We start from the raw sequence: 16306 nt of genomic DNA, 5'->3' as shown, positions 1-16306 counted from the left end.
ACAGAACAGTAGGGGAAACTTGTGAATAAAATCAGCAATGCGTGCATGAATAAATCATCTATGCATACGTGCTAAGTCGCTTCAGGCGTGTCTGACTCTTTGTGACCCTGTGGACTGTAATCCACCAGGCTCCTCTGTCCATGGGATTCTCCAGGCAAGAATACTGGAGTGGGTTGCCATGCCCTCCTCCAGGGGATCTTCCCTACCCAGGGATGGAACCCCATGTCTCTAATGTCCCCTGCATTGACACGCAGATTCTTTACCACTAGCACCACCTGGGAAGTCCCAGATCACCAATGATTCCACTTTATTTGCTCCATAGATTTAACTGTATTTTTTTTAATCTTCCTGGGGATTTTCCTGTTGGCATTCCTATTTCTTGAATCGCTGGACTAGATTACCTATTACACATTCATGCCTTGATTTTTGCCCAGGGATGTTTTAGTTTCATTTTTATTGCCTGTTCCAGATTGGATCCCTGAAATGGGACCCCAATTTAGTTTTCAGATTTCTCCCCCATCTCATTCATGGATTTTTTTCCTTTTCTTGAAAAGTCTTGGCTTGGTTTAGTTGTAAGAATTCTCTGAAAAGGTCATGCCCCCTCCTTTTTTATTTTTAACTCTTTTTTATTTTTTAGCCTTGCCTCTCAGCTTACAGGATCTTAGTTCCCCAACCAGGGATTGAATCCAGGGCCCCATCAGTGAAAAAGCTGAATCCTAACCACTGGACCATCAAGGAATTCCCTGGACATTATTTGCTTTTCTTGCTTAAAAACAATTTTTAAGGGGAAAAAGAAAAAGGAGAAAAGAAGAGACCTTTGTCACCTGAAAAGTGCCCAATTTCTGTGTTTTGTGATATATTTCGAGTTTTACACTTATTAGTCATGATTTCTTTGAACTCACTTATAACTACTTTAAGAGGACTTTTAACAAATCCATCATCAGAAATTGAAAATAATTAATGATTTTTGCCACCTGTAGAGGATGAAACTATGCACAGATTTTTAAAAATAATATTTATTGTGCTTTCCACTTAGCATAAACTTTAATTTCAGGTCATATTAATCAAAGAGTGGGAAATCTTTCTGTCGTTTCCATCTGTCTGGTATTCCATTATAAAAAGGCATAGATGAGTATTTAAGTTTGTTACAAAGTCCCATATACTTATAAGTATTTATCCAAAAGGGCCTTGGCTTTTTATATCTAGTAGTGGGTCAAATTAAGTAATGGTTTCACATAGACATTAAAAATGGAGAAAAAAAATGGAGAATCTTCCTTCTCCATCCTTCCTACACACACACATATACACAGTCTTCTTTTTCATTTTATGCATCGGTGAGCTCATCTTGCAAAGGAAATGATATATATGTAAGGACTTCAACTCATGTTATTTCAAGGCAAGTGAAACAACAATAAATATTGAGCAAAGAACCCTGATTTGTATTTAGAATATTTTAATATAGAGAATGATTTTCAAAATCAATATAAGCCAGTTGGCTTTTGCCAGATAGCTTTTTAGTGATTGAAAATAACTCAGATGCAGATTTCTTTTATATTGTGCCTCTATTTTCTTGATTTGCCTGGGTAAGATCTTCAGATATCATTTATGACATGTTTTAAAAGCTTATGTCAGACTTGAGGGGGTTCAGTAGATTCTGGGGAAATAATCCTCAGAGACATAGGTAAAGATTAGCAGATAGACCCAGATGTTTCTACATAGAGTCAATTTATTCTGTTTATTGAGTTGAAATACCCATTTAATTAATTAATCTTTGTTTGTGCCCAAAAGAGCTTTCTTGAGAGGAGCTTTTGGGGTTTACTTATTTATTTTTAAAAATCCTGCATATCTTTTAAAAAATAAATATTTATTTATTTATTTGGCTGTGTTGGGTCTTACCTGTGGTGTGCAGGCTGAGTTGCCCCACAGCACGTGGTATCTTAGTTCCGTGATCCCTCAGCAGGAATCGAACCCACGTCCCCTGCGTAGGAAGGTGGTCTCTACCCACTGGAACACCAAGGAAGTCCCCAAAGGGGTTTTATGTGTTTCTAATTGCACAGCACAGTTCTAACGAAAACAGTAGCAAGGCTATAAACTCCATGTTGCCGGACTTTCATGAATCGAATTTATATAGAATTATATTGAAGCTGTTTTTGTCAAAAGCATTGTATTACCTTTAAAGTTAAAATGCCATCTGGGTGTATTTTTTTTTTTACCATGCTTCAATATCTTTTCTATAGGCATTTTCTAACCCAATGTTGTAGCCTTTAGGGCTGGTTAAAGAAGAGATGCTCTTAAGCCTGTACTGCATTCCAATACAATTTTCTTCAGTTTTCTAATGAAATTATAATTAAACAAAAAGGAATGTTTTAGGGCTCTGAGCTAAATTCTGACATCAAATGGTTACTATTATCCATTTTTTTTTTCCCATTTAGGTTAACATCTTTTTTAACTAGTAGAGGTTTTTGAAACGTGTGTGTGTGTGTCTGTTGGAGGCTTGCTATTTTAAGGGTTTTTTTTGTTTTAAGGATGCCTCTCTGCTCTATGGTGAATTGAGGAGGATACGCAAGACTTTTAGAGGTCTCAGATGCCTCTGATGGTTAAATGTAACATGTCATGCTAAGGTGAAAAGCGAAACAAGACTGGTCTCCCTGTACCAAGTTCCGATCAGCCGTCATCCTAGCATGGCTGGAAGGTGCCTCTCCCAGAAACTTCCCGTCCAGCAGGGAGAGGGCAGGGTAACTTCTACTTCTCCTCATCAGTTATCTCTCCCTTCTTGGGACTGCCTCACCTTGAATTTGTTTCCTAAAACATAAAACTGATTTGAGGATGAAGGTCAAAGTGGACCAGCAGATCACATGCAGTACATGGGCTCCAGGTCACCTTAAGGAACACTCGGAACACTGCCCCCACCACACACACACATTCAGAGCTCAGCGTGGGGGATGACCTCTGGCATGGCCACTCTTTACCTAGTTTAGTCATTTCATGCATGGAGCTAAGATTTAGGCCTCTTGGCCCAAAAGTGCACCTTTTAAGACTTTTTCACCCAGGTGACCATATCTTTGGCTACTTATGAGAAACACCCATCGGAACCTACTTGACCCTGCCGCCCTTTACAAGCGGATGTCTCACTTGGCTCTTGCAACCTCTGTCTTGGAGGTCTAACCCTGATTTTAAAAATATTTATGTCACTGTTTCAATATGAACTCGAGAAATGGATTCTTTTTCTTTCTAGCAGTTTTGTGAAGTTCCACCAGAAAACATCACCAGGAGTAGTGAGTTTATCTCTGGGGACCCATATCTAGGTTATCATGCAAGTATCGCCTTGTCCCTTGATGTCAAAGAGGCTCTTGGGGAGATGCTTTACAGGGTCCTTGAGACTAGTCCATTCACCTCCTGGAAGAATCTGCCCCCTGATGCCTGTCCTCCCGTTTCTCAACATATTTGGTTCCCTTCCTCCATCTCCATCTTCTCCTCCATCTTTGTCTTCATCTCCTTCTCACTTCCCCCTCCTCCTTCTCACTTCCTCCTCCTCCTTCTCCTCTGCCCCTTCCTCCTTTCTTCTCTAGAGGTGGGGAATGTACTCTCTCTTATTCAAGGACTTGTATCCTCAAACCACATTTCCCCCAAAAAACTTCGACCTTCAGCCTCAGCTCCTGATGGGCACTTGATGGGCTTTGTCCCTGCCATGTTTTCTGTCTGAGCTTCATAACTTTTCGACTAACATGGCAACTATATTACAGATATCTGTAATGTTGCATAATGCTTGATTTAAGGGAGATCTTTGTGCTTCTTAGCGTAGAAATGCTGCATTTTTAAATGGGCTAACACCCATTAAAAATAGAGGTAACTCTTTGCTCTTAAAAAGTAACTAGTCTATGAGCAGCTGTATAGATGATTCTTTCCGATGTTTCCAAGAAGATATTTTTATGACCTTCATTTTATTTCTAAAAAACAATGGAAATGGATTATCAAATTTACTTTTTTTTTTCTTTCTCCCCTTTTCAAAAGCCACATGCTAAGGATAAGATCTATGTCCAGAGTCAAGGTAAGAAATTTAAAATATATATATTTGAAAAAAAAAGTCTTTTATCTTTTAGAGACATGTACTGAAATGGAATAATATGATGTCTGGGATTTACTTGAAAATAGTAAAATGGGTACATTTTTATTATTTTTATCATTAAGATAAAAAGGAGAACCTTATAAAAGAATAATTTAAACTGCAGATCGCAGATCACTTAACAGAGTACAAATACTCTATCAGTGATATGTTTACCAAAGGAAAAGGATGAGATTCTCCATTTATGTTGAGTTGAAATGGGGGCCCTGGAACCCTCTGCCTCCATTCCAACTTTTCCTGCCCTCCTCAGGGTCCTGCCCTGGTTGTGATTCATGACATCCTTTCCTGAGACCCTCAGTTCAGTTCAGTTCAGTTCAGTCGCTCAGTCGTGTCCGACTCTTTGTGACCCATGAATCACAGCATGCCAGGCCTCCCTGTCCATGACCAGCTCCCGGAGTTCACTCAAACTCATGTCCATCGAGTCGGAGATGCCATCCAGCCATCTCATCCTCTGTCATCCCCTTCTCATCCTTTCCCCAATCCCTCCCAGCATCAGTCTTTTCCAATGAGTCAATTCTTCACATGAGGTGGCCAAAGTACTGGAGTTTCAGCTTTAGCATCATTCCTTCCAAAGAACGCCCAGGACTGATCTCTTTTAGAACGGACTGGTTGGATCTCCTTGCAGTCCAAGGGACTCTCAAGAGTCTTCTCCAACACCACAGTTCAAAAGCATCAATTCTTTGGCGCTCAGCCTTCTTCACAGTCCAACTCTCACATCCATACATGACTACTGGAAAAACCATAGCCTTGACTAGATGGACCTTTGTTGGCAAAGTAACATCTCTGCTTTTCAATATGCTATCTATGTTGGTCATAACTTTCCTTCCAAGGAGTAAGCATCTTTTAATTTCATGGCTGCAATCACCATCTGCAGTGATCTTGGAGCCCAAAAAAATAAAGTCTGACACTGTTTCCACTGTTTCCCCATCTATTTCCCATGAAATGATGGGATCAGATGATCTTCGTTTTCTGAATGTTGAGCTTTAAGCCAACTTTTTCACTCTCCACTTTCACTTTCATCAAGAGGCTTTTTTAGTTCCTCTTCACTTTCTGCCATAAGGGTGGTGTCATCTGCATATCTGAGGTTATTGATATTTCTCTTGGCAATCTTGATTCCAGCTTGTGCTTCATCCAGCCCAGTGTTTCTCATGATGTACTCTGCATATAAGTTAAATAAGCAGGGTGACAATATACAGCCTTGATGTCCTCCTTTTCCTATTTGGAACCAGTCTGTTGTTCCATGTCCAGTTCTAACTGTTGCTTCCTGACCTGCATATAAGTTTCTCAACAGGCAGGTCAGGTGGTCTGATATTCCCATCTCTTTCAGAATTTTCCACAGACCTCTCCTAAACACACCTAGTAAAACACTGACCCACACAACAGAAATCAGGGAATCAATAGTTCCAGGAAGAACACAGCTTAATCCAAGCTGAGACTATAACCAATGCTGAGCCCAGGGTCACAAGTTCAGTTCCACATTATACACATCACATTATTGTTATTGTTGTCGTAGTTCGTTCGCTAAGTCCTGGCCGACTCTTTGTGACCCCATGGGCTGCAGCATGCCAGGATTCCCTGTCCTTCATCATCTTCCAGAGTTACACATTTCATTGTCACGGTATAAATGCAGTAGTGGTGTCAGGGATGATTTCAGCAGCAGAATCACTCATCAGATACACTTTTTGTCGGAGCTCCCGTTTAAAAATGATGCGCTGACTCAGTGTGTATAAAAGGAGTGTGTCTGTGTCAGGGCAGGCCTGGAGTTGAAGCTCCCATTCCTCCTCCATGGCCCCTGGTTTATAGCCACAGAAGATGGTGGTGCAGCAGGAAACACACGGGCTTTGATGTACCACGTGGGTTTGGACCCAGCCTCTAACACCTACACACTGAGTCATTTTGGATCCGATTAACCTCAGTGAACCTCGGTTTCCAGCCGGATAAACTGGAGGAATCAACCTGCTTAATGGAGCTTAAGGGTTTCCAGGAGGGCATGGAATATACCCACCCAGACTCTGTGCCAGGGCCAGCATGGGGTGGGCACCCCTTAACTAGCTACTCTTTGTTTAGGCAGTGTGAATGGCCAACTTAGAGGTGTCTTGGAGAGGTGGTTCAACAACATCATTTATACTCCATAAATTTTTAAATCTTTTCTACTCTCAAGATAAATTGTTAAATGTTGCCTCTGGACTTTCAGACATTTTAGTGTTCATTTTTACAGAGCATTTTAAATGAAAATCTGTCTGAAGAAGTGACACAGCTAGCAGGCAGTCATGTATGATTTAGACGGATGAGATGAGGAATTTTAAGTACAGATATAATTTCTGCGTAATTTTTAAAAATATAATTTTATTCATTTATTTTTGGCTGTGCTGGGTCTTCTTTGCCGCGAGGTCTTTTCTCTAGTTGTAGCAAGTGGGGGCTACTCTCTAGTTGCATTGCACGGGGTTCCCATTGTGGTAGCTGCTCTTGTTGCGGAGCACAGGCTCTAGGGCGAGAGGGCTCCGGTAGTTGCAGCCCCCGGGCTCTAGAGCACAGGCTGAGGCTCAACAGTTGTGGCACACGGGCTTAGTTGCTCCACGGTGCATGGGATCTTACTGGACCAGAGATCAAACTCATGTCTCCTGCACTGGCAGACGGATTGTTCAACACTGAACCACCAGGGAAGCCCTGATAATTTCTTTTAGAGTTTAGTTGGTAGTGGTTTGGATACTTGTTACCTAAGTGAATTTTTTTTAGGAACTCAAGCTTTCTGTGATCTGGAGACAGTTTGACCCAGGAATGGGTGGTGGGGTTGAAAGAATGTACCTTTTCTCCTTGGGAGCTGTGGGATCATTTTATTTTATTTTTAATTTATTTTTAATTGTTTTTTTGCCACACCATGCAGCATGCAGGATCTTAGTTCCCCTACCAGGGATCAAACCTGTGCCCCCTGCAGTGGAAGCATGGTGTTCTAACCACTGGACCACCAGGGAAATCCCTCATAGGCTCATTTTAAACCTAAGGGGCTTGGAGAGATTAGTGGGAATTCAATGAAGCCCTCAGAACTTTAATTCTGTGTGAGAGCCGAGTGTGACAGTTTTTAAAATGTCAACACAAGATAACCGTCTATGTTTCAACAACATGAACTTTCCTCTGTCCTCTTTCTTTTGACCCAGGAATTGCAACAGTGCCGAACACCGCCTTTAACTGGAATACTTTTCTTCAGTGTTCAGGTAAGAGATGAGATCTTCCAGTACGACTTTTACACGTGCATCTTGTCAATGCATCAGTTTCTTGCTAGGTTCACGTGGTTTTGAAGAAGGAGCTGTCAGGGTCAAAGAAACTGCGTGAAACAGCGGGAAGGGGCAAGGCACAGTTAGAACAAGCTTTGTTTCTCTCCATCAGTGGTCTCATCCCCATGAACCTGGGGATGCAGGTGGAATGCAAGAGGAAGAATAACACCAGCCTTTCTGATGCTGCTCTTGGGACAACCCCTCAGATGTTTAGCATCATGTGACAGCTGTTCTTATTAAGGATGCTGACCTCCTGTGTTCATTTGATGTATCTTTATTAGCTACACACATAGTAAGTCACCATGATAAAAAATTTTTGAAAAGGATATCATATTGAGAAACAAAATTTTAAACCACTTGAAATCTCAGCACCCAAAAGGAACTGCTATTAGTGTTTTGATTTATCTTTTTAAAAAATTTTATTTAGTTTTCAATTGAAGGATAATTGCTTTACAGAATTTTAGTTTCTGCCAAATATTGATGTATCTTTCTCAACAGTTTTATATATGTATTAATGCTTTTCATAAATTTATGTATAATGCCAATATTGTGCTCTGTGTGCTGTGTACTAAATTGCTTCAATCATGTCTGTCTCTTTGCAACCCTATGAACTGTAGCCCTCCAGGCTTCTTAATCCATGGGATTCTCCAGGCAAGAATACTGGAGTGGGTTGCCATGCCCTCCTCAATATCAATGTTATAGCTGTATTAATGTATTATATATTTAATGCATTAATATATATTAATGTATTAATATCATTATTATATATTATGATGATATTATCATCATATATTAGATATATAAAGATGTGATATTTATTATACATGCATAATTATGTGTGATATCTATATTATTTATATTGATAATATATGACTTATATACAATGTAGATATGGTTTTATATTTTAATGTTTAAATAATACATGTGTACAAATAACCCTATATATAATGATTTTTAAAGACAAAAGTACAGTCAAGCTATGTTTACTGCTCTAACATGCTGTATTCATTGTGTTAATAATAATACGCTCTAACTTACTCTTTCTTAAAAACTTCTGAACTAAAGTAATATTTACATGGAATGAGATATAGACTTCTCATGTAGAATTAGATGATGTCTGACAAATGTATACATACCCTAATCCAGACAGATCATCATTCCACGACTCAAGAAAGTTCCCTCTTGTGCTTTTCCATATTTAATTCCCATCCTTCTATAAAGGATTATTCCAGTTTCAATCACTCTCAGTTAGTTTTGCCTAGTCTTAAACTTCTTCTCAGTGGAATCATACAGTAAATACTGTTCATGTCTGGCATCTTTTTTGCTCAACATAATGTTTTTGAGATTCATCCATCTTGTAGGATGATGTATCTGTAGTTCTTCCTTTTTTATTGTTGAGTCGTATTCCACTGTCCATTGTATGGATCTGTCACAATTTGTTTCTCCATTCTCCTATTGATGGACTTTTGGGCGGGCTTCCCTGATAGCTCAGTTGGTAAAGAATCCGCCTGCAATGCAGGGGACCCTGGTTTGATTCCTAGGTCAGGAAGATCCCCTGGAGAAGGGACAGGCTACCCACTCCAGTATTCTTGGGCTTCCCTTGTGGCTCAGCTGGTAAAGAATCCACCTGCAATGTGGGAAACCTGGGTTTGATCACTGGGTTGGGAAGATCCCTTGGAGAAGGGAAAGTCTACCCACTCCAGTATTCTGGCCTGGAGAATTAAATTAAATTAAATACTAAATTAAATTCTAGTCCATGGGGTTGCAAAGAGTCGGACATAACTGAGTGACTTTCACTTTCTTTCACTTTGGCTTGTTGGTGACCTTTGTTGGGATTTCTCTTGGATAAAGCCTGCAAGTTCAATAGCTTGAGTATAGGGTGGATACATGCTTAACTTTATAAAAGAACAGTCAAACACTTTTTGAAAGTGTTTTATACTTTACACTCTCAAAACTATTTTACACTTCCACAGACACTGGTGAGAGATCTAGTTATGGCACATCCTTGCCAACAATTGGGGTTTTCAGACTATTCAATTGTAGTTATCCTAGGTGATCATGAATTGGTATCTGACTACGGTGTTCGCCATTCATGTGTCTTCTTTGGTGAGATGTCTAGCCAAGACTTTTGCCCAAATTTTTTAGCGTGTTGTCTTTTAATTCTCAATCTGCAGATAGTTTCTTAATTTATTTATTGTTGTTGTTTTGGATGAAAGCTCTCTCTCTATATATATACATATATTTTAAATGTTGACAGATTTGTCTTTTTTTTTTTCAGTTGTGCTGGGTCTTGGTTGCTGTAAGGGGGCTTTCTCTAGTTACGGCAAGCGGAGGCTACTCTAGTTGCAGTGAGCAGGCTTCTCATTGTGGTGGCTCCTCTTGTTGTGGAGCACAGGCTCTAGGTGTGCAGGCTTAGTAGTTGTGGCACACGGCCTTAGTTGCTCTGCAGCTTGTATAATCTTCCCGGACTAGGGGTTGAACCCACGCCCCCTGCATTGACAGGTGATTTCTTAACCATTGGACCACGAGGGAAGCACATGGGTACAAGCTTTCTGTCAGAAAAGATTGTGATACATAGATTGTGAATATTTTCTTTCATTCTCTGGTTTACCTTTTTGTGTTCTTAACCATGTCTTTTGAAGAGCAGAGGTTTTAAATTTTGTTGAAGTCTAGCTCATCAATTTTTTCTTTAATGGTTAGTCTTTTGGAGTCCTATCCAAGAAATCTGCTTACCCTAAGGTCAAAAAAATATTTTCCTTATTTTCTTCTCCAGAAGTCTTAGCTTTTCCATTAGGATTGTAATCCTTCTGAAATTAATTTTTGTGTTATGGTAGGAGGCAGGGATTAAAATTCATTTTTTTCCTATAAATTCCAATATCACTGAAAATGCTTTTCAGTGAATTGCTCTAGTCCCTTCGCTGAGAATCAGATTACTGTATGTGTTCCTTTTATGTACCTGTATGTTGTTGTTAGTCGCTCAGTTGTGTCCAACTCTTTGTGAGCCCATGGACTACAGCCCACCAGGCTCCTCTGTCATTGGAATTCTCCATGCAAAATACTGGAGTGGGTTGCCTTTCTCTTCTCCAGTGTATCTGTATATACCCACTCTGACGTCAGCATCGTGCTGTCTTGTTGCTGTAGATTTATGGCACGTCTAGAAATCAGGCAGTGTTAGGCTATGACTTGTTTCAGAATTGTTTTAGCTCTTCTAGGTTTTTTGCATACCCATATAAAAATTTTAAAATCATCTTGTCAGTTTCTATAAAATCTTGTTGCACTGAATCTACAGATCATTTTAGAAAGATTTGATATCTTAGCAATTCAGTTCAGTCCCTCAGTCGTGTCTGACTCTTTGCGAACCCATGAACCACAGCACGCCAGGCCTCCCTGTCCATCACCAACTCCCGGAGTCCACCCAAACCCATGTCCATTGAGTTGGTGATACCATCCAGCCATCTCATCCTCTGTCGTCCCCTTCTCCTCCGGCCCTCAATTTTTCCCAGCACCAGGGTCTTTTCCAATGAGTCAGCTCTTCGCATCAGGTGGCCAAAGTGTTGGAGTTTCAGCCACAACATCAGTCCTTCCAATGAACACCCAGGACTGATCTCCTTAAGGATGGACTGGTTGGATCTCCTTGCAGTCCAAGGAACTCTCAAGAGTCTTCTCCAACACCACAGTTCAAAAGCATCAATTCTTTGGCACTCAGCTTTCTTTATAGTCCAACTCTCACATCCATACATGACCACTGGAAAAACCATAGCCTTGACTAGATGGACCTTTGTTGGCAAAGTAATGTCTCTGCTTTTTAATATGCTGTCTAGGTTGGTCATAACTTTCCTTCCAAGGAGTAAGTGTCTTTTAGTTTCATGGCTACATTTGCCATCTGCGGTGAATTTGGAGCTCAGAAAAACAAAATCAGCCACTGTTTCCACTGTTTCCCCATCTATCTGCTATGAAGTGGTGGGACTGGATGCCATGATCTTTGTTTTCTGAACGATGAGCTTTAAGCCAACTTTTTCACTCTCCTCTTTCACTTTCATCAGGAGGCTCTTTAGTTCTTCAGTTTCTGCCGTAAGGATGGTGTCATCTGCATATCTGAGGTTATTGATATTTCCCCCGGCAATCTTGATTCCAGCTTGTGCTTCATCCAGCCCAGTGTTTCTCATGATGTACTCTGCATAGAAGTTAAATAAGCAGGGTGACAATATACAGCCTTGACGTACTCCGTTTTCTATTTGGAGTCTGTTGTTCCATGTTCGGTTCTAACTGTTGCTTCCTGACCTGCTTACAGGTTTCTCAAAAGGCAGGTCAGGTGGTCTGGTATGCCCATCTCTTACAGAATTTCCCACAGTTTGTTGTGATCCACACGGTCAAAGGCTTTGGCATAGTCAACAAAGCAGAAATAGATGTTTTTCTGGAACTCTCTTGCTTTTTCCATGATGCAGTGGATGTTGGCAATTTGATCTCTGGTTCCTCTGCCTTTTCTAAAACCAGCTTGAACATCTGGAAGTTCACGGTTCATGTATTGCTGAAGCCTGGCTTGGAGAATTTGTCTTAAAACCTCTGAACATGATATATCTTTCCATTTGCTTGGGTCTTATTTATCTTCATAATGGTTTGTAAAGAAACATAATGGTTTCTTTCATGTCTTTTAAAAATATTTGTAAGGATTTTATTATTTTTGATGTATTATGAAGATTTTTTATTTCAGTTTTGAATTTTAGTTGTTGCTAGTATATAGAGGTACATTTGATTTTTGTACATTGACATTATATCTTGAAATCTTATTATTTATCGATTCTAATTACATCATGTTCTTAATTCCTTTTTTGTATTTAAAATACTATAAATGTATCCTAACAATCCTTTTTGTTGGACATTTAGATTTTTATTATTTATTTATTTATTAAGTAATTTTATTTATTATTTTTATTTTTGGTTGCCCTGGGTCTTTGTTGCTGCACGAGGGCTTTCTCTAGTTGCAGTGAATGGAGGCTACTCTTCATTGTGGTACACGAGCCTCCCATTGCGGCGGTTTCTCTTGCTGCGGAACACAGGCTCTAGGCACACAGCCTTCAGTAGTGTCAGCACTTAGGCCCTAGAGTGTGGGCTCAACAGTTGTGGAGCACGAGCTTTAGCTGTTCCATAGCATATGGAATCTTCTCAGACCAGAGATAGAACCCATGACGCCTGCGTTGGCAGGCAGATTCTTAACTACTGTACCACCAGGGAAGTCCAGGGCATTTAGATTTTTTAAAACCTTTTTGATATGCAGTGATTGCCCGGGTCCAGCCCGGGTGGATCCAGGGAATTCGAAGGTGGGGACGGCTTGGTGTCTTTGGAAATAACTTGTTTAATTACAGATAGAGAGGGATTAGAAGATTAGCAGAGAAAAAGAGGCTGAATAACTTGGTTCACGTGGAATAGCATCCATGCTCCAGATGGGAATTCAGCCAGAAAAACAGGGAGCAAGAAAGAAACGACATGGGGGAATCAGTCTTTCTGGAAACTGATCCGATTTCTTTATTTTTGGGTTTGCTTATATACCTTTTGTTACATATAGGGATGAATACAGAGTCACGCAGGGGTCAGCAGTCCTGACCTTTATCAAAATCAGGTGCTTCACATAAAAAGGTCTTAGGGATTTTATGATCCTTTCTTTCTGATAACCAAAAACTTATTTTTTCCAAGGGTGTTTTTTTCTTAAACCAGGCACCACCCTCCAAATAAAGTTACATTCCTATAGGGTGAGGGTGTAGTGAATTACAATCAAGAAAGGAATTTATTTAACCCAAGGTTAACATGATTAATCTTAAAGGTTAATACTTATTTTTCCTATATGCTTAAAGGTTAATACTTATTTCTCCTATATGATAGTTATATTCATTATAAGGGCAGGGAACATGGAGATTTAGCAGCAAACATCAGCCCAACAAATGAAAATCCTTTCACCAATGTTCCCCTTAAGATCTGTTTAGTCTTAAGATAGTGATAAAGTTACATTTTTAGATAGCAAGGACACAGTGATTTATAACAAAGTACGGTGATCTATTACAAAAGAGAAAATTCATTAACTCAAAAAGTCTAGTATTGCTAACCTTAAAAACTACTATATTTCCTTTTCTATATTCCAAATACATTGATTAATATATTCCCAGGTGCCTAAGGATATGGAGGCCTGGCGGCAATCATTGACTCAAGAAGAAGAAAAATCCCTATACTAATTAAGACTCTCAAAATACTCCAAAACTCTCTGTGATGTTTATGGTTAAGAGATAGTAAACAGTCATGTGCATGTATGGATAATCTTGTCACACAAGCTAGTCTGTCAGCAGAGAGGTTTGACCTGAGACATCTTTGTCCCACCCAGGGGAGGGAATTAGCAGCAATTATTGACACAACAAATGAAAAAACCCTTCACCAATATAATTCCTAACCAACCCACTATACTAATAATTTCCAACTCCCCCGAAGAATTTGCCTTTAGTAAGTCTAAAACATCTCATGCCTCTCAGGTTGGGAGGCTGTAAACAATCACATGTGGCCGGACACACCTATACAGGCAGGCTAAAACACTCTTGTCACACCCAGGAATTTTTATTGCCTTGGAGCTGCAGGTTTACTCCTTCTCCGAGAGAAACGGTTATGGGGGAGAGCCCCCGTAAAGTCAGAGGTGTAGGTGAGAGCATAAAACAGACTCTGGTTTTGGGGTTAGATGCTTGCGAACAGGGGGTTTCTTGAGGCTTGATCACGCCTTTGCGTATGCCAAGCCTCGCTCCTCATGACCTTTGCCATGGGCGGAGTTCCTCACGCTGGCCCCCTGGCAAGTGATGAAAGTGCTAGGATTTTAATCTTCATATGTCTGCCCAAATGTTTTCTTAGGAGCAATTCCTAGAGAAAGAATTGCTGGATTAGATTATGCATTTAACCGGAGCTTTCATACATTTTGTGTGATGGTCCCTTGGAGAGATGCCATCAGGATGCGTGTCCATGAGTGAAGCTCTGAGAGTTCCATTTTCCCTACGTATGGTGCTATTGTGTTTTTTGTGCTTGGTATGATCAAAGGATAATCATGGTATTTAAGCAAAATCTTATGGTACAGGATCTCTAAGTGTAGAACGTTAAGTTGTCCACAGATGAAGCCCATAAGCGTAAGCTGCTTGGGATTATAACTGCCTTACAGGCTTATCAGCCCAGTAATTCTGATCAAGGTGCTAGAATAGCTATCTAACAGTCTGTCTAGAATCTCAGCAAGGACTTCCCTGGTGGTCTAATGGTCAAGAATCCACCCTCCAATGCAGGGGACATGGGTTCAATCCCTGGTCAGGGAACTAAGATCCCACATGACGCAGGGAAACCAAGCCCACTACGCCCATGTGCCACAACTAGAGAAGCCGGTGCATTGCAACCAAGACCCAAGGCAGCCACGAAATTAAAAAAGAAAATATAGAATTATCTCAGGAAATGCAATTTGAAGCCTAGGGATTCATCTCTTTTAACCTGAAATGCTTCTCCTTAAAGACAACAATGCAAGGGTATCTTTAGAGGGAGCTGAAGTTGCAGGTCCTGCTATCAATGTCAGAGAAGAGCATGAAAATGCAAAATCAGTGCCCTACTCGCCGCAAACAGGAAGACACCCCAGGCCTGTTTTTGCTCCAGAAACTTCAAACAGAACCTCCATCACGTACTCCAATCCCTCCCCTTGCATTCCATTCCCTTGAAAAGAAGAAATTTTTAAGCATTTGATGAGAAATAATTTTCCAAGTGTTTTACATCAATCTCGGCTACAATGGCAGAGCTGCTGTCAGCATTACAAATGAACCCATGCAGTCCAATTGCTTTATCATGTCAGGAAGTGTAAGCCGTTATTCAGAACCTGGGGGCCTGTTTTAAATCGCCTGCTGTAAGGTTATTCCATCATCTGTATATCACAGGTCACTGTTGCAGGGTAACTAAGATTCATAATTTCCAAAAGAGGGTGATTTGTCATCCAGTTCTGTAGCCTGATGTTTGCTTGTTTCATCAGTCTTACTGTTGAGTGATTAACGAAACAGCCAGGAGATTTTAAATACTCCTTAGACAACATTCCCTCTGGAGACCTGCTCGGCTGCAGTCCATTCTTAATGTGTGCAATTAGAAGGTGTAAATGTATTCAGAATAGATGGGCTTAGGGGAGCTGTGGTTGTGGCTGCGGGAGCTGACTGTTGGATAATAGCTTAAGGATAAGATGGAGAACTCAGCAGCAACTCTGGGTTTTATGATCAGATGTCTGTTCTCATTTGTATGGTCGTTCATCTTTGTCAGTTCTGCAGTTCAGACTCCAGAGATGGACCATCTTTCTCACCCATCTTCTGTCTTAACGCTGTCCTCTGGAGAATTCGAAATCTGTGATGGTGTTTTGTCACTTCCACCCTGAGACAGTGAAAACAGAAGTTGCAGTGAGCGACTTCTCTGGTGGTCCAATGATAAGGGCACTACACTTCCACTGCAGGGGCCATGGGTTCGATTCCTGGTCGGGGATCTAAGATCCCGTGTGTGCTGCAGTGCTGCCATTAAAAAAAGGTTGTAATGAAGTGATGAAGACTGTTAGTGATCAGTTACTCACCTTCTGGATTCCTATGAATTGTTAACCTTAAAATCAAAGTTTTTTTTTTTTTTTTTTTTTAACTCTTTATTCTATATGGGAGTGTAGCCAATTAACAATGTTGTGATAGTTTCAGATGGACACCTAAAGGACTCAGCCATACATATACATGTATCCATTCTCCCCCAAACTCCCCTCTCATCCAGGCTGACATATAACATTGAGCAGAGTTTCCTGTGCTATATAATAGGTCCTTGTTAGTTATCCATTTTAAATATAGCAGTGTGTACATATCCATCCTAAACTTTCCATCTCTTCCTCCCATTC

At 40.4% G+C, this 16306-nt stretch overlaps 1 protein-coding gene across 1 annotated transcript in view; it reads left to right on the top strand.

Moving 5' to 3' along the window:
* The window catches only part of GLT1D1 (glycosyltransferase 1 domain containing 1), a 118912-nt gene that overhangs the window by 45848 nt on the left and 56758 nt on the right, over positions 1–16306 (top strand). Inside the window, exons 5-6 of the mRNA XM_004017310.6 lie at positions 4012–4048; positions 7279–7335. Coding sequence (XP_004017359.1) covers positions 4012–4048; positions 7279–7335 — 94 coding nt within the window. The remainder of the gene's footprint in view (positions 1–4011; positions 4049–7278; positions 7336–16306) is intronic.

This window comes from Ovis aries, chromosome 17, assembly GCF_016772045.2.
Source record: "Ovis aries strain OAR_USU_Benz2616 breed Rambouillet chromosome 17, ARS-UI_Ramb_v3.0, whole genome shotgun sequence".
NCBI lineage: Eukaryota > Metazoa > Chordata > Mammalia > Artiodactyla > Bovidae > Ovis > Ovis aries.
The sequence above is the reverse complement of the archived record's forward strand: the minus strand, read 5'-3'. Positions and strand labels throughout refer to the sequence as shown.